At 41.2% G+C, this 18,882-nt stretch overlaps 1 protein-coding gene across 1 annotated transcript in view; it reads right to left on the reverse strand.

The window, feature by feature from the left end:
* Nucleotides 1-18,882, reverse strand: part of RhoGAPp190 (Rho GTPase-activating protein 190) — a 134,232-nt gene that overhangs the window by 3,152 nt on the left and 112,198 nt on the right. The window contains exons 27-30 of the mRNA XM_080270388.1: nucleotides 12,127-12,411; nucleotides 3,302-3,459; nucleotides 816-917; nucleotides 121-346 (exon numbers count right to left, since the gene is read on the reverse strand). Coding sequence (XP_080126514.1) covers nucleotides 121-346; nucleotides 816-917; nucleotides 3,302-3,459; nucleotides 12,127-12,411 — 771 coding nt within the window. The remainder of the gene's footprint in view (nucleotides 1-120; nucleotides 347-815; nucleotides 918-3,301; nucleotides 3,460-12,126; nucleotides 12,412-18,882) is intronic.

Here is an 18,882-nt window from a genome sequence, read left to right on the forward strand (position 1 = left end):
TTGTGGAGTGTACCAATGGTGGGACAGTTCTAACATTCTATTCCAGGTACACCACATATATTTATTCATTGGTCAGTGGGTCACAGGATGAGTATAAATATTATCATCATAAAACCTCACCTTCTTTGAACTTGGTAGTCAGCTGCTCCACATGCACTTTGTTGCCTGGCACTCGATAGATTCCCTCTGAGTCGAGTCCTTCTGTCTCTATGAACTGGACGCACTTCTCCAGGAACAGCGGAACAGCACACTCCGGCCCCTGCACAAAGTCCTCTAGGGTCGGCTGGGGGGGCGCCTTTCCTCCAGTCTTGGTTGAACCCTTCGAGGACTTCTTCTTTTCTCGTTCCTGTCAGCAAAACAGTAATTAAGACCGATATCCATGACCCTATGCTCTTGATGGGGTAATGAGGTAATGACTAGGATATATGCTGGAAGGAAGGATGGAAGGATGGACAGTCAGAAGGAAAAATGGACGGGAGGCAGGGAGGGAAGAGTTATAAAATACAATTCTTAACACTACTGTTTTTAGTCACAGCAACACATAACACAAACTCAACCCAGCTTCTTGGAGTAACTCTAAAAGTGTCATACTCAATAAACCCAACAAATGGAGGTTAGACAATGGATATTTTTACTCATGACGCCTTCAAAGTTCCTCCACTGAACAGCGGCATACAAAAGACATGACACACACTCCTTGGTGAAACTCCCAAGACAACATGTGTAAAAAATTCCGTATTTCCTCTTGATTCTGGTGCTTTCAGAGTTACTCCACAGAACTTTTTGTATATTAACATAAAGAGTTTTTCACTAACCTTTTCCTTCTCTGCTGCCTTCTTCAGCTTCTCTTCATCCTTCGCTCTCTTACGCTCTTCCTCTCGCTGCCTCGCCTCTTCTCTCGATCGCATCTTTTCTTGCTATAAAACCAAATGTTACCTGGTTATTATCTATCTGTTTACTATGTGTACATCTATCAGTCTATCTACAGTGCTCGTCAGAAGTATGGAGCGCCCTGCGTCCCTCCTGAGAAACAAACCTTTCAGCATTGAAAAAACATGTAAATAATGCATTTTATTTACCTTTAGTGCTTCGTAGGGTAGCCTTTACATTTCTTCACGGACCTGAGACGTCTTGTAAGTTAAAGGGCGAGGCTCCTGAAGTGCTGGAGGGGTATTTTGTCCCAGGAGTCACGAATGGCGGCTTCCAGCTTAGGCAGAGAGCTCACGTCCTTCCCTTTGAGACTTCTTTACGAGGTACCAGAGGTTTTCAATCGGGTTGAGGTCTGGGCTATTTCCTGGCCAGTCTGTCATGAGTGATACCTCGCAGTCACAAAGCCAATTGGTGACCGATTTGGCCTTGTGAGCAGGTGCACCGTCCTGCTGAAACACTCGTGCACCTGTTAGCTCGAAGGAGTCTGGTAAATGATCACACAGAAGCTCCAGGTAAACATCCTGATTCACTCTGAGGTTCTTGGGAAGTACAACAAGCTTCCCCAAACCCTACCCTGAGAAACAGCCCCATTCAATGAGTGAATCAGGATGTTTAACTGTGCTTTCTACATACCGTGGGTCAAGTGGGTCACTACCTTTGCGTCAATACACACTTGCTCCTCTGTTACAGGTAACACTAAACGTTGCCTCATCAGACCACAACACTGACAACCATTGCTCTTCACCCCAATTTAGATATTTATTAGCAAAGGCAAGCCTACGAATTCTCTGGCTCCTAGAGAGAAGAGGCTTTTTCACAGGCCTGTGACTTGTGTAACCAAGCTCATGCACCCTACGAGACACTGTTCTCACTGACACCTCACCAAACACTTCCGGGTTGCTCTCCTTAATTTTCCTTGCACTCACACGAGGATTAAACTCCACTGCACGTTTTAAAACATTAACAGACCTTGGGGAAGTTTTCCTAGGCCTACCAGACCTCGGTTTCTTTATGGGAACTTCACCACTGTTTTCCTCCCGAAACCGCGCACACCAACGACGCACTGTCGATCGTGCCACACCAACCAATTCACTAATTTCCTTTGTCTGGTGGCCTGCTTCCTTTAGAGCAATGATCTGGGATATGATTTCACTCGATAGTTCACAGGTAGGTGCCATAACAAAGTTTTGAAGGCCAAAACACTGTGGGACACTCGGTAAAAAATGGCGCAATTTGAGAGGGACACTCGGCGGAGTTCCTCTCTCTCAGGCAGCCAGTGGGCGACTGAGGCGGGATCCAACCAGCGCGTCAGAAGGCCTCAGGCTACCGTGACGTCGTGCTCGGAGCTCAAACTTGTAGCTCAATTCTTACCCCCAAAAATGGGTGATTCATTTTGGGCCATAAGTATTGCGCGCCCAGCGGACAACGCTGAATACTTCTGACAAGCACTGTATTATAACAATGCTCATCTATCAACTACATCTTAATCTACATCACTATACTCTCTTGTTCTCTCTCTCTCTCTATCTATATTTATTAGATCTATTTTTCTCTCTATCTAGCTACTGCATTGTCTTTGTCCACAAGGTAATTTCTGACGAACATGACAAGTGATACAACCTTTATTATCTGTTCTGCTGCTAACAGCTCTTTAAAGTGAAATACAGGCTAATGAAATCTAAGAACCACTGGCACGTGCATGTTTGTGCAAAATTTAGACCACCGTCCTACCACCATCCTACCACAATCACCACCATATAATTTTGTGTAAAACTTTAGAGGCTTGCATTTTCCAGGGATAATTAAAGGAGGTGGTGGCCATCAGGTGGATGACCCTTTGAATACAAATAGGTCTGCAATGACATGTTTGTTGCTTAAGCCCCATTATTTCAGCTTGAAACTTGGATGGGTGACCGCCTGGGAACACCAGATGCTGTTGGCATCCCTACGTGTCAAGTGGGGTTGGTGGAGGATTAGTGCCCCTTCCTGTAAAACAATTAACTCTAAGCCCTTGGCCACCCCGTTTGGGATACATGGCGTCTGGAAATGAATGAATGAATGAAAAAATTTACCTATCTGAAATCCCATTACACACACACACACACACACACACACACACACACACACAAAGTACATTATGTTATTTTCATATTAACTTGAAAAGAGCATTTGTAATTACTGACTAATGACAGTGAGCCTGAATACGTTAACTCATAATAAAGCACTTTACTGAAACACAAAAAGTGGAGTGGGGAAAAAATGGAGAACAAACTGTGGAGACCTCTTTTAGTGGAAACCCCAAGGCAGCTGCTTCATTTATCTCATGGCTAATCTGGCATCACAATATAAGTTTCAAACACGCAAACAGTACCTTGCGTCGTGCTGTTTTATCCGTGTCCTTGCGTGTGGGTTGTGCCCCCGGCGGGAGGCTCGGGGACTGCTGGTCACGCGGCGAAGACACCTCCAGGCTCGAATCATCCTCGGGAATGACCCTGTATAAGTGTTCCCCTTCCAGCTTCCCAGGGGCGACTGTGGAAGGGGCACGGAGAGTCATTGGGGCTCAGGTCAAGTGGGGAGACAAAGATTCAGACTCTCGTCATTGGGATTTCTAGCACTTCTTTGGTGATTTGTTTTGTGTATTACACCTTATGGGCACTGATAAGGTGCTTACATGCATTGGCACAGGGCACCCTGGGTGGAGCTGCTGTGCCACCCACCTGAGAGTCAAACCTCCTTATATTTCCCTGCAACTCATTGTGGGAAGGACCCAGGTCTAACCCTGGTGTGGTGCTGTCTACTGCAAGGGGGCTGCCAGATCATTACACTGTGTAGGTACTGTCCTGTAACTGTAGGACAGCCCCAGAGAAGCAGTTGCTTAACTGTTGTTGACAAGTCTGCTTGGCCACACAGACTGTTTTAAACAAGAAGGGACTGAATAGGGAGGCTGCCAGAGATTGAGCAGCATGGAGAGCTGCCATTAGGTGGCCAAGGCCAGTGAATGCAAGCATGTTGAAGCCTTTATAAATGATATCCAAATATAAACTAGTGAGAAAGAAGTGCTTTGGGTCTCCATAACTGACGAGAATGTGGACCTACAACATTTCTGGGAGAGTCAATGAAGACACACCTGCCGTGCTGTACAAGGGACATATTAGCTTCTGACTGGACAGTTTTTAGGAACATTTGTGTCTGGACAGTTTTTAGGGAGAGGTTACCTTGTGAAATGACAATTATTAGGGACAAATTAGCTTAATATCAGACAATTTTAGATATTTTACATTTTTACAGACGTCAGGACATGATGGGGATACACACAATTTACATCTTAATCCACTCAGTACAATTATTTTTCTTTTTACTTTACTTTTGCCGCCTCCAGACAACATTATTTATTTTTGAACTAGAGTTAGGCATGGCTTTCTTTACTCTGTTCAGTATTACAGATCCTTCCTAAGCTGAATAAAAGCATATGGAGGCAGCAAAAATAATGCTAGAAAAACACATCATCAGACTCAAGGGGTTAAACTGATCTGTTTGAGGGTGAGGCAGGGAGTTTAACATAGGACAAGGGTAATAATAAAAAAATAATAATAATAATAATAGTCATCCTGATGCCATATTATACTCCTTTTACTTTAACTTGGCCAAAAATTATCTCTTCACCATGAATGCTGACTTGTAACAACAGATTTGCACTAATACAATGCTAGTCACAAAGAAGTGCTATGGAAAGGAAGTAGAGCCATAACACCGACATTTTTTTCTGCCCGAGTTACGTGAAATAAGCACAAAATTATGAAAATCTGGGCCAAGTAAAGGTGAAAGTAGTATAGCTGAGATTATTTGTGCTACTTTGAGATGTGTTTACTCAGCTTAGGAGAGATCTCATGGACTCAGAGGGTAATTGAAGGCTGCATCTAACCCTTCCAGTACAAGAATCTATCCTAAATTGAATTAAATCACCTCAAGACAGTAGTAGCAGTAGTAGTAAGAGTAGTAGTGGTAGCAGTAGAAATAGTAATAGCAGTAGTAGTAATAGTTGCACCTCCAGGCTCATCATAATGTGAACTCTGTGGACCACAGGCTGATGATTTCCTCCTCCTGCAGTCCACCATCTTCCTTCTAGGGGATAGGGAGGAAGCTATGGGACATTTGCATAACCAGGTAGTGGAGCCAGCTGGTTATATCAGTGCCACCACAAGAAGGCATCCCTCTCCCATATCCAGCAAGATAAAAATTAAAAATACATTGAACTGAAGGATTTAAATATATATAAAATTATCAACAAAAACATACCATGCACATTAATCACAAATATCATAAATATTAAATAGTAAACATTATAAGGAACAAGGTAGGCTTCATGTTTGGGTTGAGAATGGTTAAGCTTTGCAACAGCCACACACAAACACGCTACACAAACATGCACAACTACATACGCTACAGAATTAGCTAACAATCATTACAAACGGTTACAATCACTACATAAGGTTACAATCACTGGTCATATAACACAAGGGAAGATGTTACAAGATTTACCAGCAACAGAGGAACACAGAACAAGCGGCATTCACGATTAATTTAAAGTTAGTCACGTGTAATGTTTAATATTGTACCTCCCCACTGCAGAGCCGATGATACACAGTGGTTAGGTAACTCTATTTACAATTAATTTCCCACTTTAATTATGTATTCTTTTATCTATCTATCTATCTAAAGCCTGATGCCATAATCCCATAAGTGGTGGCCATTTGTCTTTGAGTTAGTTGATTTATAGGGAAGGGCACTAACCCTCCACTAACCCATATGCCGACACGTGGGGAACCCGTATGAGTTGGTTGTATGGCTAGCACCCAGCAATGTAAATCGTTTCCTGGCTTACAGATACCATTAAGCTTGTATGTAACACTATTTACAATCATATTTCTCACTGTAATCATGTATCACTAATTACAATCCTACTTCCTACTGTATCCTATTTCCTCATTCTATTTATGTATCATTAGTTACACTTCTACTTCCCACTCGTCACATATCATAATAATACATCACTTTATGCTACCCGTAATCTGTTTGTAGCTAGTCACACTACTGTATAAACTTACAAAGGCACAGACTACAAAGACAAAAGTACAGTACTGTGTATGTACTGAGGAAATCCTGTACGGTGTTTAGATTAACACACAAAATTACTACCGTGATACAGGTAGTTTGAAAATTTGACAAATATATGGGATAAGACTTGAATTCCATAAAAACAGACTTAGTTCTTACCTAAAAATTATTAGGCTTCGATACAAAAAAGTAAAAAAAATGTAATACTGTAATGAATAAATAAATAAGTAATATAATGCTGTTCCTGTTATGGACGCAGTATGATATTTCAGTACACTTAGCGTCAACCCATTTATTCACTCGAGAGGATTCTTATAACTTCATCTCATTAGCCATTGCATCACTGAATATTTAATGTATTACAGTACATGAACCCTTTCAATCCAATGCTGTATTTTTTCATGCTTCATAACACCAAGTAATTTTATTTCACCATGGACAGATCTTTGGTAGTGAAGCGACTGACAATGATACATCTAATTCCTCCAGTTCAAAGTCTCTCCAGTGCTGAATAAAATCTCTTGGTGACAGCAATAACAGCATATAAAATACCTCACTGGAGTGAAGTGGTTAACATTAGCGAAAAATAGTATAAACTGTGGTCTGTTAGACACACAAATATTAGACACTGGGTGAAAAACAAAACAAAACAAGGAAGAATACCCACACTGTTAAATGTGTATTTATGTAAATGGCAGAGAAAAAAGAAAAAAAAAGGGGGGTAAGAAAAAAAGTGCTATCTCGCTTTCTTTGACTGCAAACACACACACACACACTCACACACACTATTTATGTATTTATGTTCTTTACCACATAATGGCACAGTCTTCAGCTTTTTTCAGTATCAGCCAACGGAGGAAAGTTACAAGCAGATACAATAAAATATAATGCAAACTCTCACCCTCGACTTACCAACCATTCACTACCACATATCAACTGGGTTATGCTACACTGCTGCATACTGGAGGAGGATACAGACACAGGCACAGAGGTAGGAAGTGGAGAGGCAGGGGAGAGGTAGGTAGAGAAAATAAATAGGCAGAGAGAGAGAGAGAGAGAGAGAGAGAGAGAGAGAAGAATGGTGGGGAAAGAGAATGAAATGAGTGAGAAAAGAATGATAAAATGAGGCATGTGGGTACAGACAAAGAAATGGCAGGAAAGGCAGGCAGTCAGCAAGAAGAGGAAGCAAAGACTTAGACAGAGGTACAATGAGAGAGGCAGGCAGGCAGCAAGAGAAGCACGTAGGCAGGCAAGTAAGGAAGCAAGCATGCAGCAAAGAAGTGGAAGGCAGGCAAGAAATTGGGTTGACATATGATGGGCAAATTATGAGGCAGGCAGGCAGGCAGGCAGGCAGGCAGGCAGAGTGGGAAAATGGAAGGAGAGGCAGGATATAAATACAAGCATGCCAGTGTCAACAGAGAGGCAGGTAAAGAGGCAAGGTAAAGTAAGATACTGAAGCACACAAAGGGAGAATGGCAGCAGGAGACAAGCAGAAGCAGCAGCAGGTCTAGCAAGGGAGAAAAGGGGCCAGAAGAAAGAGACACGCAAGGGCAAAGTGTCAGTGGGTAAGCAAAAGGATCAGACAAAGGAAAGAAGCAGACACATGAAGAGAAAAGGCACAGGCAGAGGAAGTGACAAGGCACAGGCAGAGGAAGAGAAAAGAAACAGACAGATGAACGGGGAAGCAGCAGACAGAGAAGAAAAGCAGCAGGAGGAAGGCAGACTGAAAGACAAAATACACAAGTTAGCAAAGGCAGAGAGGCAAGAGGTTGGTGTAGGCTGAGGCAGACAGGATGGGCTAATGAGTTAACGTCTTCCGTCTGATTGGCCCCTTCAGTGTTTTGTTTCAATGGGTTACTAAAAACTCAATCAAAGCACCTGGCATAAGCTGGATTAAAACACAAAGATCATGAATAAAGCACAAAATTTATAACCTTCGGCTATAAATTAACCCCTTTGTACTATGTACACTTGGCTCATTTAATTCACACATTTGCAAGTCAGTCTTTGTTGTGAGAGAGGAATGTGTTATAAAATATCACAACTTTTTCTATACAACTGCCACTGAAAATCTGGGGAGACAGGCAAATCAGCTTTACAGGCTGCTGAGGGTAGGGTTGCAAGGGGCACACTGAAAAAGATTTGACACAAGGTCACAGAGTTTTGGCCTCAAGGGTAAGGGACTGAATAGAGAGGCTACTAAAGTGGCATGGAAAGCCACTGACAGGTGGCCAAGGCCAACACATGCAAGTATGTTGGAGCCTTCAAAAACACATGAACAAATAAAAAAGGGAGACAGAATCCCTGCATTATTAATAAGGGCAACTGTTCTCTATACGTGTACTGTAATCTGTTTGTTTTACCCTCACAGACCCGGGCCACAATCGCAACTTGAATGATACATTATGACTGCCAGAAATATGATAAGTCTCCCTGGTTACTAGTCTAATCAACTCTTCAATCAGACTACAAATGACCCTTAACTGAGCAGAGAGTTAGGAATCTTCATCAGGTTAAAACAAATATATTTCTACACCACCCCAGCATGGCACTCTCATAACTGACTGGTGCTGGAGACAGAGGCCTTTATATGTGGCAGTGATATAACTGGGTGTCTGTACTGCCTATTCTACAAATATCCCTCAACTCCCTCCCTATTCTTTGGAAGAGGGATTATAACCTGCAGGAGAAAGGCAACTTCAGCCTGCAGTCCACTGAGTTGATTTTCAGCTGAACCTGGGATTATAACAAAAACACCCAACATAATCACATCTTGCAGCCTATCTCTCACACTGTACTGTATCTCTCACGCACCCACTCCTCACAAACCTCACACTTATCAGACATACAGAAAAAGGCTTCTAACCTCTCACCAACAAACCTCTCTCTCTCTCTCTCTCTCTCTCTCTCTGAAAGGTTGGATGGTTATGCTGCTTCTCAATTATTAACCTTTCAAACTGGCAATACAGCTCTGAGCTTTCTGTAAGCTTAGCTACTCAACGACAAAACTATTCCTGTATTAAGCACGCACACACGCACACGCACACGCACACACACACACACACACACACACCACAGTGGGCCCTCCAACCATGAGACTCCAGGGCACTGTAATGGCAATTTTTGCACAACAGATTTTATAACCAATTACAGCAATGACCTGTACCTGCATTCTCGGCACGCCTACTGTCCTCACCATCCTTATACCAAACAATCTTCCTTAAGTACAATGTAGTCTTGTATGTGCATCCACCTATCCACCCTCCTAATCCCATATTCCACATACTGTTCTTAATTATAGTTATACGGACAAAAAGCAAAGAAATAAAAGGAATCCATCTCTCATCCATTTTGGGAGAGAGATGACTACTTGCAGGGATTTCAGGATCGTTCCTCTGCCTCTTATCCACTTCACTAATACTGGTCTTTTTTCGTTTTACTTACGCTACAACCAAGTGATTTTTCGGCTTACAAAGGACCTCTGGCAGTGAAGGGGTTAATGAAGGCTGTATCTAGCCCCTCAAATTTCAAAATGTACCCAAAAAACTGGCTTAAAAAAAAAAAAAAAAAAAAAAAAAAAAAAAAAAAGTAGGAAAGGAGTAGTACTGTATCACCTTCTACATCTCAATGGTTATATGTACAAGTATGGGTGATAGTCTATTTTTCACTGTCTTTAGAATACAAGATTGTAAATATATAAACATACCATACACACATTCTGTACTTTAAACACTACAACATACATACATACCACATATACATTTTAACATTATGAGACATACAAACACAACCTGTATACACATTCTTTACAATATGACAAGCACTTCAAATGGATCTTTCATATAAAGAAACATAAAAAAAAAATTATATTTCACATAATACTCAATAGCTCAAGAAATCACAAGCAAATTAAAAAATGCACAAAGAAGTATTACACACAAACTACGCTGGCTACAAGGTAAATGATTACGTAGATATGCAGTTTATATTATGTACATGCACAAGTCACAACAGCTTTTAGTATGCATTAGGAATATTAGGGCTATGAGCAGATTAAATTGTATCTTGTGGTTGTATGCTTGAAATGGAAATTGTTAAGTGAAATGCCTTTCCCAAATATTTGATGAGTGTTGTGATCCCATGTTCATCTGAAATGTGAACCTGATGGACTGCAGGCTTAACCTGCCCTTCTCTTGCATCCCACCATCCTCCTGTTTAAGGACAGGAGAGGGAGGTGAAGGACAGTTGTTGATGTTGTTGTTGCTTAACCCTGGTCTGTCTGGCCAAGCAGACCTGTTGACCATAGGTAGACAACTGGTTCTGTTGGGCCGTCCTATAGGTACAGTACAGTACATACAGTGTGTAGGGATCTGATGCCCCCTTGTGGTATACAGGGCCTCACCAAGGTCAGAACAGGGTCTCCCACAGCAAGGTGCTGGGAAATGAGAAGGTTTGACTCCCAAGTGGATGCTGCAGCTGCTTCACTCCACTTAGAATACACACTGCCACCACATGCTGGCTCCTCATCAGAGCCTGTCATTGTAGTGAAATGGCTAAATATCCCTCAAAAACAGGGTCTCACATTCCACTTAACAATTCATTGTTCAAGCATACGACCTGCAGCTTCACTTGCAAAATCCTACCTCAAGCATCTGTCATTTTTTCGAGTTGTGTGTGTTTTGTCCTCCAAGCCACATTCAGCATTCAGCCTCTGTTTCATCTCACGCGGGCAAACGAAACTTCATTTACGGCTAAAGAAATGTAGATCACAAATGGAAACCAAACAAAGTAGCTACTGCCTTACTCAGCTCCATGGCTATGCACTAGAGTTCTCTCATTTTAACTTGGTAGAGATTTTCATCCTTTTGCAGCCTGTTTATCTCAATGGCAAAATAATAATGAATATGATAATGCTATGGCTAAACATTCTTTCCACAGCACTTCTTCATGATTAGAGTTGGTTTGCTTTTATCTGACAAAAGCAGTTATACCTCCATAACTTGGGTACTAAGTTGTAGTTTCACGAAATTTGATGAGCCTTTGTTATGAGTCAAATCTCCCTGGTTACTAGTCAAACTGATTCTCCGATGTGACTACACCTGGCTATAAAATGAACTCAAAGGGGTTAAGGATCTTGGTCAAGTAGGAACTAACATACTATAGCACTGTATTCTATAGTAGAGTATGTTTGTTTTTACCTCAAAAAGATCTCTACCTCCCTTTTCAGATCAGCTGATGGCCAAGTTTTGTCAGACTGAAGGGTTGACGACTAATAACCAAGGAGATTTATTTCTATGGCATAGTCAGATTGCAGGGCTGATTTGACTAGCAACCAAGGAGACTTTTCCTACATCATAACTACTGCTTCTCATATTTCACACAACCATACCTTAGTGAGCTGTTGTGGCAGTCCAGGTCTGTCAGATGAAAACAAACCAACTACAAAATTATCTTGTTGCAATTCAGCATTCAAGATGGGGGGAGGGCAAATTTTAGGCCAAGTTAAAGTGAACGAAGTATACAAATAGCTACTACCGCCAGCCTGTGTGAACTATCTACCACTTCCGTATGTAATGCTATGGCTGCAGGGAGGAGAGGAAGGTGATATTAACCCTCTCATGGTGGGAACAACTCTAGTAGGCTATTTTCCAGCTGACGTCATACCATCTTATCCGGCTGCGTGAGTACAGGGACCTGAGTGTTAATTACTGGTACCACTGAGCGCTTCATGATCGGGAAAAGTCTAGGAAAGGGGTACTGTATTTCAGCAAATGAAAGGTAATTTTATAAGGCTTAGAGAAGGACATGGAGTGCTAATTACTAGTATGATTAACCCTCTCACTGCCCAACTCTATTTAGTATTTAACATCAAGGGATTTTATTTTGTGTTAATAATGGTACCACTAACCCACTCAAGACTGGGACAACTCTAGTAGTACTCTATCCATCTAACGGCGTATGATTTTATTCAGCTCAGCGTGAGTCATAGGAGCCAGAGAGTGTTAAGGTTAGGAGAGAAAAAAGAGAGTGAGTGAGAGGAAGGATGAGATAGCAGGCAGGCAAGACCGAGCAGTGACTTACATGAAGGGGAGAATAAGTCGGTGTCTGGGGGGAGCGGTGCCATGGGGTAAGAGAGAGGGTTGTGGTGGGGGGTGGAGGCCAACCCCATGCGTGGGTGGGAGGTTGGGGGGTGGGGCTGGGTGTGTGAGGGGGGTAGAGAGGGGGGAACCACAGGGGGCAGCACCGCAACGCCCGTCTTCTTTTTAAACTGAATAGAGCGTTTCTGGGGTTTATATTTGGAGCGGGAGGCAGCGGGGTCCTCTCTGTCGGTGGCCTCAGAATCATCCGAGGCTGACCCGCTCACCACTGAAACAGCAACAACAACCCACCCCATGGACACGATTCTCTGAAGCTACAGAGGCTCCCTAGTGCTTCACTCTACTTTTTATTCATTCTCTTTTACAATTTAATTTTCTCACATACATTATTTACATCCGTTATTTTGCGTATTATAGTTCACTTCTCTCTCATGTTACATCCATCTTTCCCCCTAACAGTTTCTTTTGCATATTTACAGCTTATTCTTGTGTGGTATTTACATATTTTTAAAATAACACAGATTACAGAAATAATTTACAATAGTCCTTTCACCTTAACTTGGCCCACATTCTCTCCTTTTTTTTTTTTTAAGCTGACAGATTGGAGAAATAATATACTAGATTATAGCTTTTTTGGAACTTGTTTTATGTACCATACTTCAATGGCAGATTGACACAATACTTTGGCTCTACATCCTTTCCAAAACAAATCTCTGTAACTAGCACCATATGCCAATGTTATTCTTTGATTAGAATTGAACACTGACGATGGAGAGATGCCAATTATAGGCCAAGTAAAGTGAGACGTGTAGAGAATATACAACCACACATATGCATCAATATACTAGTAAAGAAGCAGTGCTGGGGAGCCTCCATAACTGCAGAGAATGCAACTATATCACCACACCTGGCCAACAGCCTCACCCAGTGTACCGTGTGACGTCACTTGTTGTACATGAACAATTACACCCACACACACTCACAGTCTGTGTCCCGTCAACTGTTCAGTGGAAGACAGACATCCACAAACAATCACTGTACAGTAGGTCCTTCCTATAAGTTGTCTTTTTTTTTTTTTTGACATGTTTCTTATTAACAATTCCTCAGTAACTTACAAAAATCTGCCCTTTAAACCTGCCACTTCAGGGCATCTCTCCAGGCTGAATAAAGTGTAAGCCTTTGGTGAAACAGTAAATTACACAAAGCATGATCGTACTACAAAGGGTTTTTAAATAGTCCATTAATTTTTACTGAACTTCATCACACCACTCAACAGAATGACTGTACAACCTTATGCTGAAGGGTTCAATGGAGATGTTTCCTCTCCAATTCACAATGAAAACCTTCTCCCAAGCTGAGTAAATTTGTGTGGCATACAACGGTCAGAATAAAGTACAAATTACATCTTTGTGTTCAATGGTTTGACGTTCTACTGTTGGTCATCAAGGTGATATGCTGTTTCCACCAATTTCCTCTGGACTGCAGGCATGTAGGTGTCCTACTCTGACAGTCTATCATTCTCCTTCGGGGGGATACGGAGGGGATTTAGGAAAGTTTATTTAACTGGACATCGCAGCCATTCAGGTACATCAGTATCACAATATGATGTCTATCTCCAGCACCAATGTATGGAAAATGATGATATTTTGGAATGCATCCCTGACATATCTAGATCAATTCATCATGGTTCATCCTGGATGTCATGGAATGAGTCACATCCATTCACACCCACACTTGTGTTAATTTTAGTCCAATTTATATCAAGGCTGTTTTTCTTCCCCCTTTTCCTGCTCTCTAGAACACCTCCACTCATCTTTAGGTTATAAAAAAGGTTGGGATGATGATGATGACTTTCTGGTATCAACTTGGGTTACAATGAAACTTTAATAAGAAACTGGTGATGAAAAGATGCCTTCATGTGGTGGCACTGATATGACTGTTTGGCTCCAATGCCTGGCTATACAAGCACCCCTCAACTCTTCCCCTAAAGAATGGTGGACTACACAAGGAGGGCAACACAAGCGTGCAGTCCACTGGGCTTACATTTCAGATATGCCTGGAGCCACAATGGGAACAAGGGAAAATATCTTTTCTTCTAGCTCTATGAATCCTACCTCACACCATCCAAAGGTGGCAAAGAGGTATCGATGATACAGATGATACCGTGGAATTTATAGAAAAACTCAAAAAAGTCAACATATACCAAGGACTTACACCATCTTGCTCTTACTATTATACTTTATTACTTTACTAGCAAGTTATTTTATATGAAGACTACTCAGCTGGAGATGGATGCCTTCAAGTGGAGGCACCATATGACTTGGTGAGTTCACTGCCTGGTTCTACAAATGTCCCTCAACTCCCTCCCTATCTCCTTAAATAATGGTGGATTGCAGGAAATGAGCAGCTTCAGCCTGCAGTCCACGGAGTTTACATTTCAGGTGAACCTGGGGCTACAACTACCACTATTACTCTGAAGACCACTCATAACGTATGGCATCAACCAATTCAATACGATCATGTCCCTTATATCCAATCCCTTGAATCAAATATTTTAATTCTATTCTTATTTTTCCTCTCTTCAGACAAGTTCATTCAGCTCAGGAGAGAATTTATGATGTAGAGGGGAGAGACATAGCCTTAATTAACCTCCTCACTCGTACAAATGCTGTTAGAGAGGGATGCCTTCACGTGGTGGCACTGATATAGCAGGGCGGCTCCAGTGCCCGAATATACAAACATCCCAGAACTCCCCCTGAAGAGGATGGAGGACTGCGGGAAAAGGGCAACTTAAGCCGACAGTCAGCCCAAGGTTACAACTACTACTACTAATATTACTGTTACAAATCCCTCATAAGCTGAATAAAATACTGTAACTGGCAAACAGACAGAAAATAATACAAAAATGTGTGATCAGACTGAAGATATTAACCCTTGCTAGACAGACAATTCTACTTGGCTTAGGGAGTAGTAGTAGTAGTAGTAGTAGTAGTAGTAGTAGTAGTAGCAGTCATGCCTGAGGTTCATCTGAAATGTGAACCCAATGGACTATAGGCTTAAATTACCCTAAGACAGTCCACCATCCTCCTTTTGTGGGATATGGAAGCAGCTGAGGGAGGTTTGTATAACCTGGCAGTTGAGTCACCTGGTGCAGTGCCACCACATGAAGGCATCCCCTCTAGCACCCAATATAGGGAAGACTCTCACATTCAAGGGATTAAGGGCTCCACCTGTGCAACACTGCCCTCTTTCAACTGCAACGTCAACAATCTGAATGGCATATGATTGGAAAACAAAGGATAATAAACAAAGATACACTGGATCCATTATTTTGTGAGTTTACGAGGCTGTCCAATACCTCTTTAATTCTTTATGCCTTATTTACCTTAACCCCTTGTTTGATAATGCCTACTCATCCTCCAGTCTCTCTACATACCTCCAGACAATTTTACCTCACATGGAGTAGAAAGTCCCTCCATTTGCCCCTCAGTACGATTTCCTCCATTTCTCCTAACAGCAAACAATCTTTCGGCTATCACAGGAAGTTTCTCTCATACCGAAAAAATTCAGAAGTCCATGTACAGTATGCTATTTACATTTTTGACATAGATGGCAGAAAATAAAACAGGTGCCATATGCAAAAGTAAATCAATAAGGCACAGGTGTCGGGAAGCCTCGTACACTGACAAGATAACGACCCACAAGACAGAAAACATTGACACAGTATTTTTAAAGCATGCACATTAACTTATCCCCATGCACTTCAGGATGTTAACAAATCATGCACAAGTACAATTAGTCAACAACGCAGAAAACCTGTGTTAAATTTTTATGGCAGGATTAAATTTGTAAAGTTCTGAAATAAGTTAGTAAGCGTATTGCCAACCCCTATCATCCTGCAATGAATTTAAGTGGTTCTAAATGATCTAGTAACGTATTTCGGTGGTTCTAAACAATCTAGTAATGTATTTCAGTGTTCTAAATGATCAAGTAATGTATTTCAGTGGTTCTAAAAGTCTCTCCAAGGCAAAATGTAATCATGTTTAGACAGCAAGAATAAATTTGGAAATACAGTACCAAACTGAAGAGACTGGATGTTATCAGCAATTTTATTTTATTTTTTTAAATTAATTTATTTATTTTTTAATGCAAGGAAGAAGGAATCAAAGATTAGAAGCCCGCAAGACTGTTCCCTCCAAGAAAAAATAAAAACATGATAACCGAGAGCCAAATTCAAGATACCACAGCATTATCAATTTCATCAACTTAGTGATACTGTATCTTGTTCCATTTTTACTCTTGCCATTTATTGATCATATGTTACAAGGCAGTTTTTTCCCTCCTTAAGACTATCCCAGTTGGAGAAATTAGGTACAACTTCTATTTATAGAGTGAGAGATGTAATGTCCAAAAATAAATCAATAAGAAAATGTTTTAAAAACTCTGAAATTATATGACCCACAGCCCAAAGTGTAACAAAATGCCTTCTGAAATTCTGTAACTCAATTAATAACTGGAATAAATATCTAAACTGCTGTAACAACTAACTGACGTATGGGTTTCTACCGCTCATCAATGCGTCGGGAACTCAAGGATGTATAAATGCTGGATGGGAGAGAGAGACAGGTTAGAGCCTGAATTCTTTTTTTTCTCAAATATTTCTGGCTACAAAGAACCCATCGTCAGAGAGTTTGAACAAGAAGTGGTACATTTGAGGCCTTTATACCCCTGGAAATTTCCTCCCCCTTCTTGTCTCGTCACCTGCTTACGGGAGAGGGAATTTCCAGGGATATAAAAGTCTTGGATCTATCTCTTCTTGTTCAAACTCTCTCAAGATGGGTACTGTGTAGCCCAAAATGTGAAAGAAAATAAAGAATTCAGGATCTAATCTGTGTCTCTCTCCCATCCAACCTCTACCTATTATAATGGATCATCTACCCCATGGAAGTATACGACTCACCTTCAGCCTCAGCAGCCTCAGAAATCAAGTTCGGCTGGAAATTGTGTGTGTGTGTGTGTGTGTGTGTGTGTGTGTGTGTGTGTGTGTGTGTGTACAAAGAGCAAACAACATGCAGAGATGAAATGCGATGCTGTGTGTCCGTACTTCACTCCACACTACTCAACATGTCTGCAGAATCACACACTCTCAGCCAACATTCGAGACTCGGCACGTCAGTACGATATTTGTGAATAAATAAAGAACAAACTCTGTGACACAAATCGCCACTCTATCAACAGGAGGAAAATTACCTTCGTCAATTAGAAGGACTGTTGGAAAGGGTGTGAACTTGCGAACAAGTTGATATGTGAGTCGTACAATATCTGTCACATAATGCCCAGTTTCAAATTGATATGTGGGAGATTAGGATAACATTTCACTAATTAGATAATGGTAAAAGCCAAACCCACATTAACCCCTTTGAGGTGTATAGATTTGATGTTATACAGCCATGTAAATTTATGGGTAAATGATTAGCCATTCCCCTGGGTGACATTAAATGACTGAATAACCTCCAGTTGCCTCTTTTGTCATTATGGGCAAAAATGAGGCTTGGAAAATCTAATATATGTTATTATTTGCAAAATTAGTATCTATGGGATATTGCACTGTTCATAAATTGTGTGTGTAAAAATCCAGTAATCTAAAAAACTGAACCAGTATTTTAAATGTTTGGATCTATCAAGTTGTCCTTTAAATATCAGGTCAGTTATCTTGATTACTGGATTTTTCAGGACAAAACTTATGAACACACAAATTCAATATACCAAACGATATGAGTCAGACATGCTAAAAATTTTTAGTCTACTACTCTATAAATCTATAACCAGAAAACTTAAATCAAGACTGAATGGTCACAAACAAATCACCTCCACGTCACCCTGTCCTCAATTACAAGGCTTCAAAAATTACGTTTCATCTTTTTATCATTCCAGGCAAAATGAAAACTTGGGCAATACGTGACACATACTAGTACGACCCCAAACACAATTTCAACACTAAAATAACCATTGATAAAAGCCAGGCAAAGCAACCACCAGTGTCGAGCAATTCGGGTTCGCACTGTTGCTGCCGTGCCACATTGGGATGGGGTCAGGTGACTGGGGAAGAGTGGGATAAGAGAGAGAGAGAGAAGTACAAGATGGGGTGAGACAGGGAGAGGAGGGGTGTAAAAATAAAAGATACTGTGTGGGGAGATGGTGTAAAACAGGATAATAAAAGGAAGAGGTGGAATAAAGAGGAAAAGAAGTACAAAATAAAATAATAACTAGATGATGTCAAGGCAGATATGAAAAAAGATCAGCGTAAAAACGGATGAAGATGGAAACAGGAAAACAAAAGATAATACAGCGTGGCAAAGGCAACAGGAAGCAGAAATACATCTCACCGTGAGAAAAAATAAAATAAAAATAAAGGGGAGGGGAGGTAGAAGTGGATAAGAAGGGGACAGGATAACAAGATATGAAGAAGGAACAAAAACAAGAATAGAAGACAGAAGCGTAAAAACTGGTAACAAAAACATAGTGACGACAATGTAGTAGTTGTAGGAGGAGGAGGAGGAGGAGGAGGAGGAGTAACTGTAGTAGCTGTAGCCCATGTACATCTGAATGTGAACTCAGTGGACTAAAGGCTGAAGACATCCCTCTGCTACAGTCCACCATCCTCCTTCCAAGGCATAGGGAGAGAGCTGAGGGATGTTTGTAGTTATATCAGTGTCATCACATGAAGGCATCCCTCTCC

This window comes from Coenobita brevimanus, chromosome 40 (genome assembly GCF_032717465.1).
Source record: "Coenobita brevimanus isolate Jiangsu-jjx chromosome 40, ASM3271746v2, whole genome shotgun sequence".
Taxonomy (NCBI): domain Eukaryota; kingdom Metazoa; phylum Arthropoda; class Malacostraca; order Decapoda; family Coenobitidae; genus Coenobita; species Coenobita brevimanus.